Source organism: Armigeres subalbatus, chromosome 3, assembly GCF_024139115.2.
Source record: "Armigeres subalbatus isolate Guangzhou_Male chromosome 3, GZ_Asu_2, whole genome shotgun sequence".
Lineage (NCBI taxonomy): Eukaryota > Metazoa > Arthropoda > Insecta > Diptera > Culicidae > Armigeres > Armigeres subalbatus.
The window spans coordinates 350,501,401-350,518,806 of NC_085141.1; the positions used below are offsets into that span (position 1 = coordinate 350,501,401).

The 17,406-nt window shown below is 41.7% G+C and overlaps 1 protein-coding gene and 1 long non-coding RNA gene across 2 annotated transcripts in view; one reads left to right on the forward strand and one right to left on the reverse strand.

Moving 5' to 3' along the window:
- Positions 1–17,406, reverse strand: part of LOC134226036 (peroxisomal ATPase PEX1) — a 45,610-nt gene that overhangs the window by 16,262 nt on the left and 11,942 nt on the right. The window contains exons 5-9 of the mRNA XM_062706551.1: positions 5,982–6,240; positions 5,602–5,924; positions 5,253–5,531; positions 4,840–5,198; positions 4,597–4,776 (exon numbers count right to left, since the gene is read on the reverse strand). Coding sequence (XP_062562535.1) covers positions 4,597–4,776; positions 4,840–5,198; positions 5,253–5,531; positions 5,602–5,924; positions 5,982–6,240 — 1,400 coding nt within the window. The remainder of the gene's footprint in view (positions 1–4,596; positions 4,777–4,839; positions 5,199–5,252; positions 5,532–5,601; positions 5,925–5,981; positions 6,241–17,406) is intronic.
- On the forward strand, positions 13,564–14,335 carry LOC134223169 (uncharacterized). The gene is made up of 3 exons (XR_009982468.1): positions 13,564–13,687; positions 13,751–13,975; positions 14,036–14,335. It is a non-coding gene; the product is annotated as an uncharacterized LOC134223169 (long non-coding RNA).

A 17,406-nucleotide genomic window follows, 5' to 3' on the forward strand; every position in this document is an offset into this window, starting at 1 on the left:
GTACCCGACCCGAACCCGACATTGTTCTAAATTTTCAAACCCGAACCCGACCCGAACCCGTCGTGTCTCTACTTGTGAGGTTGGAATTGTTGGCAATGTTTGATCGCTGAGATGGATGGGATTTTTGTGATAGTGGTTGTGTTCCTGAGGTTGAAGCATTCTGTGTCTGTATCTGTGGGTTCTGAGGAGGACGTTGGAATCACTTGACCGGCTGTGGAACTGACTGACGGGAGAACGATTGAGCTGTGCTTAGACGTAACATAGAATAATGCCGTTGACCACACATGCGACACGAACTCCGACTGCATGATTTAGACACGTGACCACGACCTAAGCAGTTAAAGCATAAACGGTTCATCATCACTGCATTTCTTCTTTCTTCAACCTTTAGAGTCTTGAACTTTCCGCACATGAATGGTGAATGCTGATTCCCTCCGCAGAATGGACAGACGGATTGAGCTTGAAGTTGGATTCCAGTGTAGCTGCCGGCCGGTTTCGTTGTCTTCTTCTGATCCGACTGAAAGCGGAGCGGAGTTGGTGTAAAAACCGACTGGAGAACGATACAGTGGTTTTTCAGGAACTTTAGCCTAGCATTATACGTTGGAACCTGAGACGAGACCTGCAAAGACGGCTTCTTTTTCCCTGTTTTGACACTTGCTCTTCTTTTCATCACAGTTGATCATCGATTCTCAACTGTTTCCTTGAGTGTTTCACCTAAATCCCGGGTAGAATCTTCTGAGCACAATAAAAGTGTTTGTGATTTACGGATTTGTAAACTTATTTTTATAAAGATTTTCCTATCGGAAATAAAACACGTATTCATAACTGTTAAATATTAAGCTGTCCGGCTTTTCTAGAATACTTTTCAAAGTGAAAAAGTACTCGTAAAACAAAATCATTCGGAATACTTTTTGAGGGATACCAATACTTTTACACAAAAAGGTGCTGGTTGCATCTGACAATTCGTGACAGCGCTTGCTGGTTGCAGATGAAGTTACATTTTTTCCTCTTTGCAAGTCCCGTCCCAGGTTGGAACATCTCGTGACCGATGCTCGGTTTCCCAGAGTCTCAGAGTTGTAGTGTCCAACTTGCTCGCCAACATGTATGCTAAAATCGTGCTCCATTTAGCAGTTTCTTCTCCCAGCTTATCAAGCATTTGAAGATGTTTATCAAATTCACTTAAAATGTGATTCAGTGAATCGAAGCATTCCTTGCGTACTGGCTCCAACGCAAAAAGAGCGTCCAAATGCGATTTGACCAAGAGCTTCTTGTTTTCATACCGTGACTCAAGAGCCTGCCACGCTATGGTATAGTTGACTGCGGTCATCTCGATCGACTCTATCTCTTGGAGGGCTTCTCCGGAAAGGCATGAACGGAGATACGTGAATTTGTCAATCGCTGATAGTTGACTATTGTTCGCTATCAGGTTCTTGAAGGAATCGCGAAACGTTAACCAGTCCCGCAGGTTTCCTTTGAACAACGGCAGCTTCAGCTGGCAGTTTCCCATGGGATAGCTGTTGCGTCGCCGTGGCAGCTTCTTTGAGTTGATTAGGACTCGGAATACAGGCCTGTAACTGTCGTCTCAACGTGAAGTACTCGTCGACAAACTCCTTCATAACGTGTCCGTTCTGCTTCTCCCGCTTCTGGACCCGTGATGCTTTGTCCTGCTTGCCCTCCTCCTCATCGAGCTCAACATCTTCCAACAGCATTTCGATTTGCGTGCGAACGTCACAGAACATCTCGAAAGCCTCGTCAAGTTTTGTGATTCTAAACGGAACTGTATCCCCATCATGAGAATCCTCATAATTAGACACGAAATCCTCGGTTGAAGCGACGATAATCTTGATTTGTCTCTCCTGCTTCGATAGTTTCCGCAATTCGTTATCAGCCATGGTATGCCACTTGCACTTGCACTCATCTAATTATCACTAACTCACATTCACAGTTCCACAGCGACTCGCGATTGATTGATCGAATAGCGATTGACAGAAACCCAACAGATAGAAATGGAAAAAACTGCAGATCAATTAAGCATTTTCAAAACCTCAATAAATCAGAAAATCGACTCAGCGAATCAAACAAAATCCCATATACCCTCAACAAGCAACACATGCAACTTGCTCGACTTTAGACGGCTGCCTAGCAGCATGCAATCAATGCTCGTCTGTTTTAACAATAGATACCCCAAAGTAAAACATGCAACTTATCTTGCTTGTCGCTTCGTAGACATAATCAGCTTGGTACAAACGCTCGGCAACATCCAGTTCCAACTCCAACAGCAGCAGCACTCGATGGTTTCTTGGTGACGATCAGCAACATTCGGTATTCACAGGCCAGGATCAACAACAGCAGCAACAGGATAAACCAGCACGATAGTCTTCGCCAGGTAACAGATACACCTTCTTTTCCAGTTCACGTCCCAATAGAATGATTATTCTTCACCAATTTGCTCGATTGGCCGTACAAACTACTAATGGCGAACTTGCCTCTTTTAGGCATTCAATCAATTGACGGCAAATGTCCACAAAAGCCAGTACACATAAAGCACGATTCGACCTCTTGCTTATTGTTCAATTCGACCGGGCACTTTCACAGTAGGTCTCAGACCTGAACTATAGTCACTGTTCGTTAAACAATACATATAGACGGAGAGCGTATCACATCATAATATGTATACCGCAATGGAATTAGCACCCGACGATTTGCTATCGATAATCCGCGCGATATTCACGATATGCACTTTTCTTAATATCCGCTTCCAAGGACCAAATGTAAAATTAACCGTCTTCGATTTTCGGCACTGGTTTTAAATAAAACAATACTTTGAAGTGCATTAAAACGACGCTTTCAAGAAAAACTATCCGTTCGGCTCGGTTGGTTTATAGATTGGAACTGACTAATTACAGAGTTAGGCGACTTTCTCCCTTCTTCGCGTTAGCTAAGAGTTGGACAGAGAATACTGCAAAAGAGATGAGAAGGTATCATCTCTATCCTATATTGGATGCTGTAAGATAGCCTGAGTCTCACAATCTCAGGGAAGCTGAGGATTGCACAGTGGTTCTGATGATGGAATGGTTAATTTTAGTAACAGTCGCTTCACAGATATTTTACAGGAGACATAAAAGAAATATGCTTACATATTTCAAACAGTTGCCGATTTCAAACTCCTACCATCTGTCGAAAAATCACTATAATAAAGTATTCAAAAACTTCCGGCGTGTAATCCGACCTGCTGTCGCAGGAGAGTAGCATCGATCTTCTTCCACATCCTGGCTAGGATAACTTTGCATTGGACTTTTTATTATTGAAGAAATAACAATTTTAAAACTGGATCCGTAGTTTATTATTTTGGAAAACAGCCAGGTTATCAAGTGAATCGAAAAATAAACGTGCCATCGGAAAGGGATCAGCCGAATACGTTAGGTAACTGTCGGGGACAAAATAGTACTTATCGCCCGTAACAAAAGATATTTTAGTTACTAGATAAAGATTGTCGCTTCAGTTCCCTTTGTTCTGCTGTCCGGAACATGTTGGGTACCAAGCTGTCAAATCGTATGGATTTTCCTTCTTTGACATTTAGCTCCCCTATCCTCGCCAGCAAAAGATGTTCCGGACAGCGACGACAGCGACAATCTTTATCTAGTAACTAAAATATCTTTTCCCGTAACTAATCTGGGAAAAAACTGGTTGCTTTGCAAACGTGTTGTAAGTCATCGTGGCCTACTGATTCTCAATTCAAATTATGCCGCGTTGGCGCGGTTGCGTATGGCGAGTCACGTGAGACGTAGGATCGATAAGAGATATCGGCAATGGATATTATGCATATTACACACTGCCAAACAAGAATTCAAATAACTTTAAATTCTTGACATACAAAACTATCGCGACAAAAAATACAAAATAACTCGATTACTCGCCAACATTACTTATCAACACCAAGCCATTGATGTATGTATCAATGCAAAACGATTACGATATCAGCAGAAGCTAATGTGATAAAAACACAAACTCCTGCTAGTCATTACCGTTGTTACCGAACTAGCAGGAAATCATCATCCTTACTTTGTTCTCCCTTTCCTCCTTTATAAAACGGCAAAGACCTCCTTTTCACAACAGCGCTCACATTCAAGTGCTAACAAAGTGATGCCCTCCGAGCAACCCCACAACCCCTACAACAAGAGCAGCTAAATCCTCTCCAGGTTTCGTACCGCGCTTTCCGTTTCGTGATGCAATAAACGCAAAACGGAAGCCGCGGAAATATCTTATCGCTGCTGCCTTGTGGGGTGCGGTGCGAGCGACATCGCTACTCGCTGTGCTTTCGCCTTACGCTTTGCGACTCTCGAACGGAGACTGAGCAGTAATTAACTGCTCTAAGGCAATATCATCTCCCACTCGCTGCGATGGCTGCTGACAATAATTAAAATCTGGTTGTAATTTAACGCGAATTTGGATTCGTGCGTTCCATTCTCTGGCGGCGTTTGTTCGCGCGGATAGAAAACACCACCAGGAGTTGCATAATTGGATTAGTTTTCCAGGCGAACGGAGATTGTCATCATGCCGCGGTATGAAAAAGACACCGAAGAAAATTTCACCTACCTCATCGTCTACGGCACTGGTAAGGCACTCCTGAACGGCAAGCATATTAGCCGACGTCAGAATGGATTGGATGTCTGCTCCGGTATAAGTATTGGATTTCTTGGCGAAATATGGAAGTTGCACATCAGCGGCAAGGTCCAACGAGTGACTCAGGTTTTTGAAAATCTCGTGACGTGATTTCTGAAACAGAATAAACAGATGTTAGAAACCATCAAGTGATAATGTTAGATACTTTCTACTTACTTCATCTGGTAAACTGCACTCGACTAATCGATCAATTCGACCGGATCGTAGCAATGCTGGATCGAGGAGTTCTGGTCTCGAAGTGGCTCCGATCACCGTCACTCCTTGAAGGCCTTCCACGCCGTCCAGTTCGGTGAGCAATTGATTCACCACACGGTCCGTTACTCCCGTTGAGTCGTGACCCCTTCGGGGTGCTAAACTGTCAAACTCATCGAAAAATAGAACACATGGTTTGGCACTTCGTGCTCGGTCGAACAAATTGCGCACATTCTCCTCACTCTGCCCGATGTATTTCGCCAACAATTCTGGACCTTTTACCGATATCATCCGAAGGTTCCAGGTTTTCGCCAGCTTAGAAACTGTAAAACTCAATAGAGATTAGTCTTAAATTTTTTTTTCTACATTGTACCCACCTAAATAAGTCTTTCCAGTGCCGGGAGGACCGAATAGTAATATTCCGGCCTGATTCCGTAGCGGTGAACACTCGAAGATTTTCGGGAACTTAGTCGGCCACATCAACACCTCCTGGAAGACATCGATGGCATTTTCCAGGCCTGGAATTTGATCCCCCGGAACATCGTCCTCGTCATCCAGGTTACTCGAACGATTTTCTATTCCTTGCAAACAATACTCGTTTGTAACATCCAAGGCACTTCCAATCATTTCTTCCGTCACTAATGGAGATTTAAAATCTACATGCGTAATAAAAAAAAATCTGTCATTAATAGAAAATATTATTGATGCCAAAATTCGAATCCTTACTTTTTTTAAACGCGTAAAATACGGCACGATCAACCATCTGTACCAAACTGCCAACCGAATATCCTTCAGTCGAGTTGGCCAACTTCTTCCAGTTGATCTTCTTCTCCAGTTTGCACCGCTTGTTAACGAACAAACTTTTGATCACAATTTCCCTATCAGTCTTGTCAAGATTTGGAACCTTCTGCAGGTTGTGGAACAGGTGAGATCCCCGTGAAGCGTACAGCCTCCGGTTGAGGTTGGCAACGCTGCCGACTGAGGCGATCACCGAGATCGGATTGGCACTGGTAAACTCCTCGATCTGTTTGCGCACCACATCTGACACTCTGAAAAGAACGGCATTGTTTAGGGGCGCTTTCTGAATTCTTGTGATCGCAACTTACTTGTTGTGGTACTCGGCGTCTTGGGTGTTCTGATCACCGGGGTTGTGCGTTAGGACGTCTAGCCCTTCCAAGTACAGCACCGCCGGGCTGTGGAACATACACATGTAGAAAGCGTGGCGAAGATCCTTCTGTATCGAGTCCGGTTTACGGCCTTTGTGTTTAGAGCAATGGAAGGTGTTTGTGTAGCAATGATATGGCGCTTCATTTAGCCGACGAAGCACCGTTTGGATAATGGTTCGTTTGCCACTCTGATTGGAACCTGGGAAGGAGATGCAAAATTCAGTCAATACAAGCGGTGTGTTTTTATTTCGAGAAACGCACGTTTTTGGAGGATGAAAATAAAGTACCCGTTCTGAGACCAGGATCCAGACGAAAGTTGCCCCAGATAATCGTCCACCATTCTCCGACTAGCAATAGGGTTTCTTACCCCATTTTCGGCCAATCATGCGTACGACTGAATTATTTAATCGGTATTTATAACATGCCCAACAAACAATTTGAGCTGAATAAGCTAGTTTTTCAGTCGAAGAAGACTGTTTTTGGTAGAAAAATCGCTTTATGAGCTCCCAATGTTTGTTGGGTGAAGCAACTTTTCCTTTATTTTGTGGGCCATGCAATACTGCTATGGTGCTCACTTCCGCTTAAAATAGCTATTCTTGTTAAACATTGCTTGAAAAAGCTTTTTAATGGTTTAAATTAACGAGGTGCAGCACTTATTTAATGTGTGTCATGAATTTATAGTTATTTGAATTCTCGTTCGGCAGTGTATAACTCGTCTTACTCGCAACCGCGCCAATGCGGCACAATGAATCACATACAGTAGTTGGTTTCCTACCCGCCGCTCCCACATCCAGGCGTTATCGTATATGCGCAAATAGCCAGCATGAGTTAACCGCCAGAAATTTGTATGGCGAAAGACATCCACCTGGGAGGACAGTAGCAGCTACAAAAGTAAACACCGTTTACCTTTGCTATGACGAAACCCTCATCATCAGGAGATGATAATATATCCTGGATGGGATATCGCCCGCAAGTCCAGATGGCAACCATCTGAGACTTATCCGCAATCCAACTGCCGTTTCCAGCAGGGATACTATATGGATCGAACAGCAAAGCTACATCAGCTTTACACTCGATAACCGACTGTTGTATCAGCAGTTTAGGTTTAGCTGTGTTACCTGCGTGTCTGGATCCTTCTAGAGGCCGGACAGGCCTGGACACCGGTAAGGTGTCTGTTGTCTGTACCCGGGGGACAGATCAGACACCTTGGTGCAGCCTGACAGGTGCGAGCTTGGTGGCCTTCAGCTCCACACCTACGGCATAGCTTACTGCGATCAGGTCCTTTACAGTCCTATGACTTATGTCCGTTGCAAGACACCTGAAGCAGGTCTGAAGCGGTTGGCTTATACTTAGCGGACATACCGACCAATCCACTTTCAGTTTAGCCCTATATATTACCTTTTTGGCCTCAGCCTGAGGTACTTGGAATGAGGCAACCTGCATTCCCGCGTAGCTTTTGCGTAACCGAACCGCAGATTACTGGATATTGACATTGCACTGATCTTTCAGTGCGTCGACCATGTCTCTGGCCTCGGTCACTTCATCCAGGCCCTTGCACTGGAAGTTCGAGACTGGTCATAAGGCTCTTACCCCATCACCTCTTCCGTCAACTTTTTGTACTCAGAACTGTTCTGAACAGCATCCCGCTTCAAGGCGAGAATCATCTCTCATGACCTTCAAGACTGCAGCGTAGCTTTTATCGTCAGTTTTGACGATAATCGCCTCGCCTCTGTCTTTACGCTTACCACTGCCATTGGAAGGCGCACCCGTCTTCTCCTGGACTCTACCCTTCTTAGCAGTTGTGCGCACCGTTCCACCTGCCGCACTCTTTGCGGCCTGCTGATGTTTCCTCCTCGCCTTCTTGGGGTTCACGAGATCCCACCAGGGTAGGACTTTCTCCAGGCGAGCTTTAGTGGTCCTTGTTGGTAGAGGCACTGGTTTCTCCGGCTTGGGAGGGCCGGCCTTCCGCTCAACCTTCTCCCGTCTTTCCCACTTAGGGTCTGCAGACTTCTCGGTAGCGCCTCCTGCGTAACCTTACTGAGCTTCGGAGTCGCCCCTGTCACGGTCATCCTCCTTAGGAGTTCCTCGGTCTGGCTCTCCGCCAACCGTTTCCCTTCGGCCAGGAGGCGAATCTTCGATTCAGTCTCCTCTTATTCCTTCTCCACCTGGTGTTCCTCCATTTTCCGTTCCTTCGTAAGTTTGAGTATTTCTCGCTCCGCACTCTTACTGGCCTCTAGTAGGGTCCTCCACTCGGACTTGGCCTCCACTACTAGGGCACAAAGCGCTTGTACACCAAATTTGAGATTCTTGCTGTAATAACCACGGTTGTCCAGGAACGACATGATCACGCCCGATACATCCGTGATCACCTCCATCGTCTGGCCACCGCGTTCTTCGTGGTTCGCCATCACCGAATTGATGGCACGGGTCAGGGTGGGGCCGTTCATCTTCACTTCGACCGGCACCTCCTCAGACCCTCCACAGGCTTCTCCATCGCCTTCCCCCGGCGATGTTTGGGGAGACATCTCAAGGCCACTACGTCTGACGAAAATATTCTCCTTGCCACCACACTCCTCCCTCATTCGTAGATTTGGTAATTTATGAAGATTTCATGTTTGTTGGGTCCCCCTTGCGGCTGCTGTCGAATCCTGCTGGTGTAGTCGCCTTCGCGATCTCATGGTTATCTATACATACCTTGCGGCATGCAGGGAGGCCACGCGAGGGTTGACACTTTGGTGTTTAGTGCCAGATCAGCGCTAGTCAGGAAAGAGCATCTGAACCCTGATGTGCCGATGGTACTCTCTGGGCTTATGCTTTTGAAGCGGCACACAGTCGCTTTGATATAGTCTGCTTGCGGACACTTGTGGTTTTTTGGGAGTGAATTGACAGAGCCCACTGCTAAACCCCACCACGTCTGTCAAGCCCTTGGACGTAGTCCCTGTTGCCCCAACATCTTTTGGTCTAACAAGCACATTATGTTCAATAATGCTGTCGCTGTCAGATATGCTTGCAATTGTTTCATTCACTTCTACTGTCGTCGCGGAGTCACCATTCAGTGAATTGTTGTGTGCTGCGACGAAGGTAGCAGCTGATGCTTCAGCTTTCTGTGCAGATGTTACTAGCAGGCTGCCATCAACTTTCAAGGGAGGGCTGTGCTTCACGTTATTCCGGAGATTTTTGCTCAAATTTTCGAATCGATACTCTGCGCTTTTACTACAAATGGTGTTATTGAGCTGAGACACAATTGTCCCTAGCATCGGGTCTCGTGTGCGTAAGTACTGACGTCGTTTTACCTTTTTTAAACGGAGCAGCAGCTTATTGATTCGGGAAGAACAGTTTTCCGAGGAACGATTGTTATTTCCGGTACGCTTGCGTCTTCAGCACGTCATCCTACATTTTCAAACAGATTGATGGCTTCGTCTATTTTGTCAGGTCGATATTCTCGTTGATCGTCCTGGAGAAAAGACTCCAATTTGCTTGGTTGTAGCACCGAGAACTGTAGCATTGTAGCACCGACCTGGAGGCACCGTTGGAAGATGATCCGACGACAGTTCACGACAACGACGACAACGATCGGAACTGACATTTTGATTAGATTCACAGGGTGAGATCTAATATTAATGACCATCCTCTCCCTGGTGGGTGACGTGTTGAAGACTCTGGATAGTTGATATAGAAATCCGATGACATGTACTCCTGGAAGAGAATACTACCCGCTATATTTGTACTGGCACAATTCCACATCGTGTGCCGAGCGTTGAAATCTCCAACAATGAAGAACAGAACATCCTAAGATGTTAACATTCGTATATCGCGCCTAAACTGGTGTGGGTGTTGCATTTTATTCAATCCGGGATAGTAGGCTGCCACAATGTTCAGTGACGACACAGCGGTGTTGATTGTGATTCATATGGGCTCAATAGTCGTAGTCGAGAGATCCAGTTGACTGTAGGAGAGTTCTCTTTTTATATGGATAGCTACGCCTCCACCACGGTCTGCATTCGTGCATTGGCGATCCATACGAATTGCCGTGTAGCTTGGGTGGTACGAGATACGTTTTCACTAGGCAATTGTTGCACATTGGGTTGCTGGAGTGGCAACCTATCGTTTTGGGATTGTACAATTCTGGTCTTTCGGCCCACAGTGGTTAGATTTTTCCTTTTCTCAAGCTTATTCAGATACAACAAGCGTGTTGGACACCCTCTGAAGTTGACAATGTGATTTTGACTACAGTTTGCACTTTTAATTTTGTCTTTCGTCACTGATCTATTGTCTGCTATAGCAGGGATTTGGCATTCTTTTGTTTGGTGGAGCTCTCCGCACTTGACACATTTCGCTTGCAGGTTGCAGTTTTGCATACCATGTCCATATTGTTGGCATCTGAAGCAACAATCAATATGAAACTGGAAATTTTTTCGTGGTTCCTGTTTAGTAAGCTATGAACGGTCTTCGGTACCCAACAATAAAAGCGTCGCTGCATTACGTAATCTATTGATGCACCCTTAGAACAAGTTTTAGCACTGCTGTCATCAGAGATGCCAGATTTGAAGACATGTCTTCAATTTGAAGACATTTGAATCTCTGTGAAGACATTTATTTCGTGAAGACATTTTGAAGACTTTTCAAAATATTTGAAGACTTATCTACTTATTTGCAGATACTCGAAGACAATCAATAAGCCAGCGAGAGAAAAAATAGTTTTATTTCTTAGTTATAAACTCTGCGACTTCTGTATAGTCGGGGTTCAGCCAAATCACACCAAGCGCCAATGAAAAATTTACTATTTTTTGCCAAGGTTTTCATGTAATAGATTCACTTGGTCAAAAATCGCATCGGACATCGTTCAACGCCATAGCTGAGGATCCCTTACAACAAATGTACGCTTGACTTAACATGAAATACTTTCCGTTTGTTTTTTGCGAACAAAATATCACAAGTTAGTCAAAAAGCCGCTTGGTGCGGTTTGGCTGAATCCCAACCATATGTAAATTATGCAAAAAAATACAAAAGTTATAATAGTCTTTGTCTGGGGCTTAGAATTTCAAACATAAAAATACATTCACACTAGCTGGCTGATAAATGCAACGCATTTTAGACTTTATACGCACTTAACTTAAAAAAATCCCGATGGCGTGTATGTAAAAAGGTATTTCAATCATTACATTGGAACGCAATAGCCGATATAATTTACGGCAAAAATATATTTAACTCTTCTATGACTTGATTTAATCTAATCAATCGTTGAGCTAGAACCTGATCTTTTTCTAAATTCCTTACGAATTCATTTGATCCTTTCGGTATGTCCATGTGACTTTCCTCTAAATATTCGACGGGAAACTCTTTGAATTTTCTGTGAATCTTTAAAAGAATTTCCGATGAAAATTATGAGGAATTTCTTGTCTACATTCAATAGAATTGAAATTGGAAATTCAGTACAAAATTAATATTTAATAATTTCCGTAGAAAAGCATAAAGGAAATCCTCCAAAATATAAACGAAAAATTCATCTTGATTTCCACGATTCCCACAATAAATCCCTTTTAGTTTCCACAAGAAAATTGTCTCGAATAATTTTCATAAAAAAATCTTACGAATGTCGATAAGAAATTTAAATTATGCTGGATATTTCTTATAATTTTCAAGGTAAATTTCTACAGGAAAATCTACCTAGAAGAAATTCAGAGGAAACTTGCTACCAGTGTTGTGAAATGTCATTTGCATTCGTTTGTATAATTTCCCCAGAACTTTTTTCAGAAGGTTCATGTTGTATGACGAACTTATAGCGGTTAAATGGGCCGACAACTTTGTCTAACGAGACTTTGCTGTAAATATGTAATCTGGGGCGTGGGAGGCAAAATGTCATTCAAATGACATTATGTCAAATGACACGTGACATTTTGGCGAGTTTTCACTCTCCAGCCTTTGATGTTATACTTAGAGCAATGTACCCTTGGACAAAAATATAACCCTACTCAAGCGTTATGAGTACATTCAAAATTATGAGTACATTCAAAATTAGTTATGAACAAATTAGTCAAATGACATGCAGATGACATTTTACAAGCCTGCTTGCTACACACTTTTGTTAAATTCTTTCTTGAATTCCTTTGGTAGTTCTTCTGGAAATATCTTTAAACATTCTTCCAGTAATTTCTCTGCAAATTCCTCTATGAATTTCTTTAAAAAAATCGTCCTGGTATTCTTTCTGTAATCTTTCCAGGAAATTGTCCGGAAGTTTCAGGGGTTTTTCCGAAAAATCCTCCAGGAATTCATTTGGAAGATCCTCCGAAAGTTTCTCCAGAACTCCTTCGGTATACATATAGTTCCTTCACGAATTCCTCCAGTAGCTCCTCCAGGATTTTTTTCGAAAGTTTTCCCGGGATTGCGGCGGAAGCTCCACAAGGGATCCCTCCGGAAGTTCTTCCTCTGGAAGATCTTTTAAGAAAGTTGCCGAATGACTCTCCAAGAATGCCTCCTGAAGTATAATATGAAATTTATCTGGTATTTCCTCCAGGATTGCTTTCGGAAATTTCTGCAGCAATACATCAGGAAGCTCCACAAAGAATTCATCCAGAACTACCACCAAGAATTTCTCCAGAAGTTTCTTCAGGAATTCCACCGGAAATTGCTTCAGTAATTCCTCAGGAATATTCTTCAAAAATTCATCAGGAAAATCCTTCAGGTATTCCTCCAGAAAAAAAACATCCGGAATTCACCCTGAAGTTTCTACAGGAATTCCTTCTTAAGTTCCTCTAAGAATTCCTCCGGAAGTTCCTTCTGAACTTTTCCGGAAGTTTCTTCAGTAAATCCTTTGGATCTTCCAACAGGAATTCCTCAGGAAATTTCTTCAGGAGACTTCCAGAAGTAATTAGAAGCTTCATCCAAAAGAAATTATTATAAGTTATAAGAAGCTCCATCAGGAATTTATCCGGAAGTTGATCTAGAAATTTAACCGGAAGCTCCTTCAGAAAATTCTCTGGATGTTACTTCAAGTATTTCACAGTAAATTTTGAATCCCAACAGGGTTTCTTTAAAAAGAAATTTGGAAGAATTCTCGCCTAACTTTTCAAAAGGACTTAAGTAACATTTTTTTCATGAATTAATTTGAATACTGCATTCAACAGCCTTCTTGTTCTGTTGATTGTGCTATTCAACTTAATTCATGAAATAAATGTTACTTAGGTCCTTTTGAAAAGTTAAGCGAGAATTCCACGTGAAAATTCAGTTTAAAATACGACTCAGTACAAAATCCAGGGGAAACTCGTTTATAATAAAAAATTAAATAATTTTAAAGAATATTCTCTTGAATTCTAACAATTTGTATGTTAAAAAAATAAACATTATTCCACATCAGTAAAACAAGGAGATTATTGAATTTACAAACCTATTGGATTTTGAAATTTCTCGCTAATAATCGTAATTTTAATATTGAAGACATTTGAAGACATTTTTAAACGACTGTGAAGACATATGAAAATATCTTCTGGCATCCCTGGCTGTCATAGCAACATTTTCGTAGGTTGTTTTTTCTTCAAACAAAAACAATCTACAAAAATGGAAGCTGCAACTGTTTGCAGTTAATTACTATTGTGAAAAAAATACTACTTTATAGTGAAGTTTTACCTATTTAAAGCCATTAGAAAACTGTAAGTGTTCTGGTGAACATGATTGTAAAAAGTAGAACTTATTATATTTGAACTTTTTTTTAGAAAAGTGAATCTCTAAACCCGCATCGCAAGCCATATCCCTTTTACCAATAACAGTATGACTCTAATTTTATGGCCCCGGAACCGCTCAGTCCCGGAAGGGAACTGGCATAGACCCCTAGCTACTGCTGTAGACATGGCAGCCGTCTAGGGTGGGCGCAGATTGCAGAAGGCCTCTTTTTGCTCAGGGTTTTTGGTGCGGGAAGGCTATCGGAAGCGTGAATATAGGTAACTGTGAAATTTTATTTCAACTGAGAGTTTTATTCAAACAGTAACAATTACCAACAGGTGCTTGGTCGATAAGATGGTCGGTTAGTCGTTGGACGATAATGCGACGGTCGGGTGCCTTGATGCAACCCACGAGCATTCGGTCGTCAAAGTCACCCGCGGGAGGCCAAACGGGAACGCAGCCGTCTCGTGGCCGAAGGGTGGTGAGACCCTAAATTGATAAGGCAGCTGGAATGTCGTACAAACAACAGCTTCCGACAAGTGGCCGAGCGATGTTGCGGTCAAACGATAACGTAGCCGGCTCCCAACGAATTGAGCCGAACTAGAATCCAGGGTACGAATGGGCGATCGAGCAGGATGCCATTGCACTATAGGATTTCGGGCGGTCATTAATCGAAAATGTCATGTCTTCCGAATTATTTTAAAATATTTTCTCTCCATTGTCAATACTCTAATTAAGAGAAATTCTGAATTTGAAGTCTCTAGGTGCACTAGTTCCAAAGATATAAGGTGGCAAAGTCAGAAATGGGTAAAAAGTTAGCAAATTTTCTGAAAAAATATTTTATTTTCAACTATTTATTGAAATATTTTTAAATGTTTTTTCTTCAATGTTAATACATCATTACAAAGGTTATTGTATAAGCTTTTAAATGGTGTGCAAAAACTAATGGTTACACTGTGAAAAAAATTGAAAAAATGCGGAAGCAATATTTTTTCCAAAACGACGCTATTTTCAACTTTGATAGTGAAGAACTTTTTTTCCTCAGGAATCCCCAGGTTCTTTTATGATACACATCAAGGACAAAGCTTCGACTAAAATGTCCTGAAAGAATTTCTTGCCAGTATTTGCAATTAACAGAGTTAAGTCACTCTGATTTTTTTTCATTTGTTTTTTACCGTGTTTTGCCTCTCTCGTACTCCAAGGTTAATGCTCATTCCAAAACGAATGTTTGATAGAAGGCCCGGAGACCCCTAGTGGTATATATCAACTAACTCAGCGCGAAGAATTGAGGTGATGTCTGTATGTGTGTGCATGCGCGTCTGTATGTATGTGCGCAAAAGAACGCAATCGCCATTTAGACACTTATTTGTGTCCGATTTTCTCGCAACAAGTTTCATTCGACGGGAAATCTAGTCCCATCGTTTCCTATTGAAAATGGGTCAGACTGAACTATGCGCTCAAAGGGTATGGTCAAAATACATTTATTGGTAATAACTTCGACTTTATTTATAACCATTTGAGCTCATTTAATTAACTTTTCAAAGGAGTAAATGAATAAAACCCCAATGCAATGCAGCACAACGGTAACGGAAGGATTTAACAGTTCGCTCATATATTTCCTGTCAAATTTTACCGTTTCCGTCGCCATTCCGCTGAAATGCGTTTGGGGCTTGAGTGGTTTGAGTCATTCTCTAAACCTAATTTTCTGAGCTATTCATTAGCTACTGATGGAGAACTAAATATGAGATTTCATAATATGTAAATATTTATAAATCTCCTGGAATCAATAATTCCCGACATGTTTATTGCAAAAGTAAAGACGAACAATATCTTAGTTAGAACGGAGCGTATGAAATTCCTGCTAGTGTTCATGAATGTCTGGCTAATGGTAGGGAAATATTTATTCACTCATCTACACTTTGAGGTTCACTGGCTGAACAACCAGCGGAAAGTCAATATAAACAGTTGAAGAAATTTAGAACTCATAATGCAAGAAAATGATCAAGAGAGGCAAATGTTGACGTTTTCCTTCGTGCCTTACATGAATCAGATCCAGTTTAAGCTCGATTTGGATAACGAGGAGACGTTGGAAAAAATTTTCACTTAGTTATTCTTATGCCATGCGTAATTTTGTAATATTTGAAGATTTTCAAAAGTTCTTTATCTTCTAATACTTTAGATGAATTTATCTCATCTTCCATCGTTGATGGAATTGAAGAAAATATCATTGAAGACTTAAACCTTGACACAGAAAAAGAATGATGCTGTATATAACTTGTAGAAATCATGAAAACAAATCAAAAGTAATTCAAATAGTGTTGTTATTTAAATTAAAAGAATTTTGCTTTTCGGAAGAATGGAGCATTCTTACATTCCACAATGAATGTCCACATTTTTTGAGAATATATTAATCTCATTTTTTGAATAACTTGTACACGTAAAAATGTCATGGGATTGCGATTTCTAATTTGCTAATACCCTTTTTCAAAAGTTATTTTCAATTCTGATTATTTGATTAACATTTAATGCTTTATGATCCTTCAGATCCTAGTACTTTGTCAAACAAATTGTTCTAAATACAAATTGTGAGGCATGAGAGTGAGAACAAAAAATATCACGGAATGTCATGAAATTAATGTCATTTAACATGATCGCCGCCATAATGTCCATAAATTGCTGAACTTAGTTTTTGTACAGCCCCTTCCTTCTCCTTAAGAAAACGCACGAAATTTCAACTTCCCAAATAGGTTTGCTTTGTCACGTTAATCGAACCTATGAAAAAATAATTACGTAATTCATAGACGATCCCCAAAGGGGGGTTGGAAATTGTATATTCATGCTATTTCAACCATACCCAGCTAAAACTAAGTGGAAAATCACTTTAAAAGTCCAATTTTATTTTGACCGCTCGCTTGTATGGGGATCCCCCATAGTGCATTGGCAGGTGGCCGTAGCGACCTTTGACAGATAGGTCAGAGCCGCGTCCTTTCTCGAGAAACTGCAGATATAAATATACGCAAAAAAAACACTTGGCACCTCTGTCTTTAACTTTCCCACAAGAACCCTGTCGACCAAACGCTTAGGCTTCTGTCCCACCGCCTCAGGCTTGAGTACTCATCCCTCACGGAAGCGCGTCTTTTATCTTCCCTATTTTCATACTGTTAGAGGTCGCTCAATCACCTGGTTTGCATTTTGACGACCCACCGTATAAATTTAATTTTACCGTTTAGAAACAAAAAACAAGTAAGAAGCCTTCACGCTTCAATTGATCAACTAAAGATAACTAAATGTTACCACTGGTAACATTTAGTTTTTGTTTTCCTTGGAATTCGATTAAAAACAAGGATTTTCCATTTGCGACGCTCCTGCTGCAGATTCTACTGATGCACGCAAAAATCGAAACTATTCGCAAAGAAACGAAACAGATTCATCTATCGTACTATTCTAGAGCAAAATTATTTTCATTATTTGAATTGATCACGATCATAAGAACAACATTGATGTAGGCAAGGATGTAGGTGAATCTGATCTGTACCGAAATTTTGCAAGTTCAAGCTGAAGAGTTATATCGAGTGTGTATGGTCCAATGCACCGAATGAACACAATGACGTTTGAGACGGGCGCTGTTTACTAAAAATGAACACTTGCATGAACTCGATGAATGAAAAAGTATTCATTCTTAGTAAACAGCGCCCGTCTCAAACGTCAA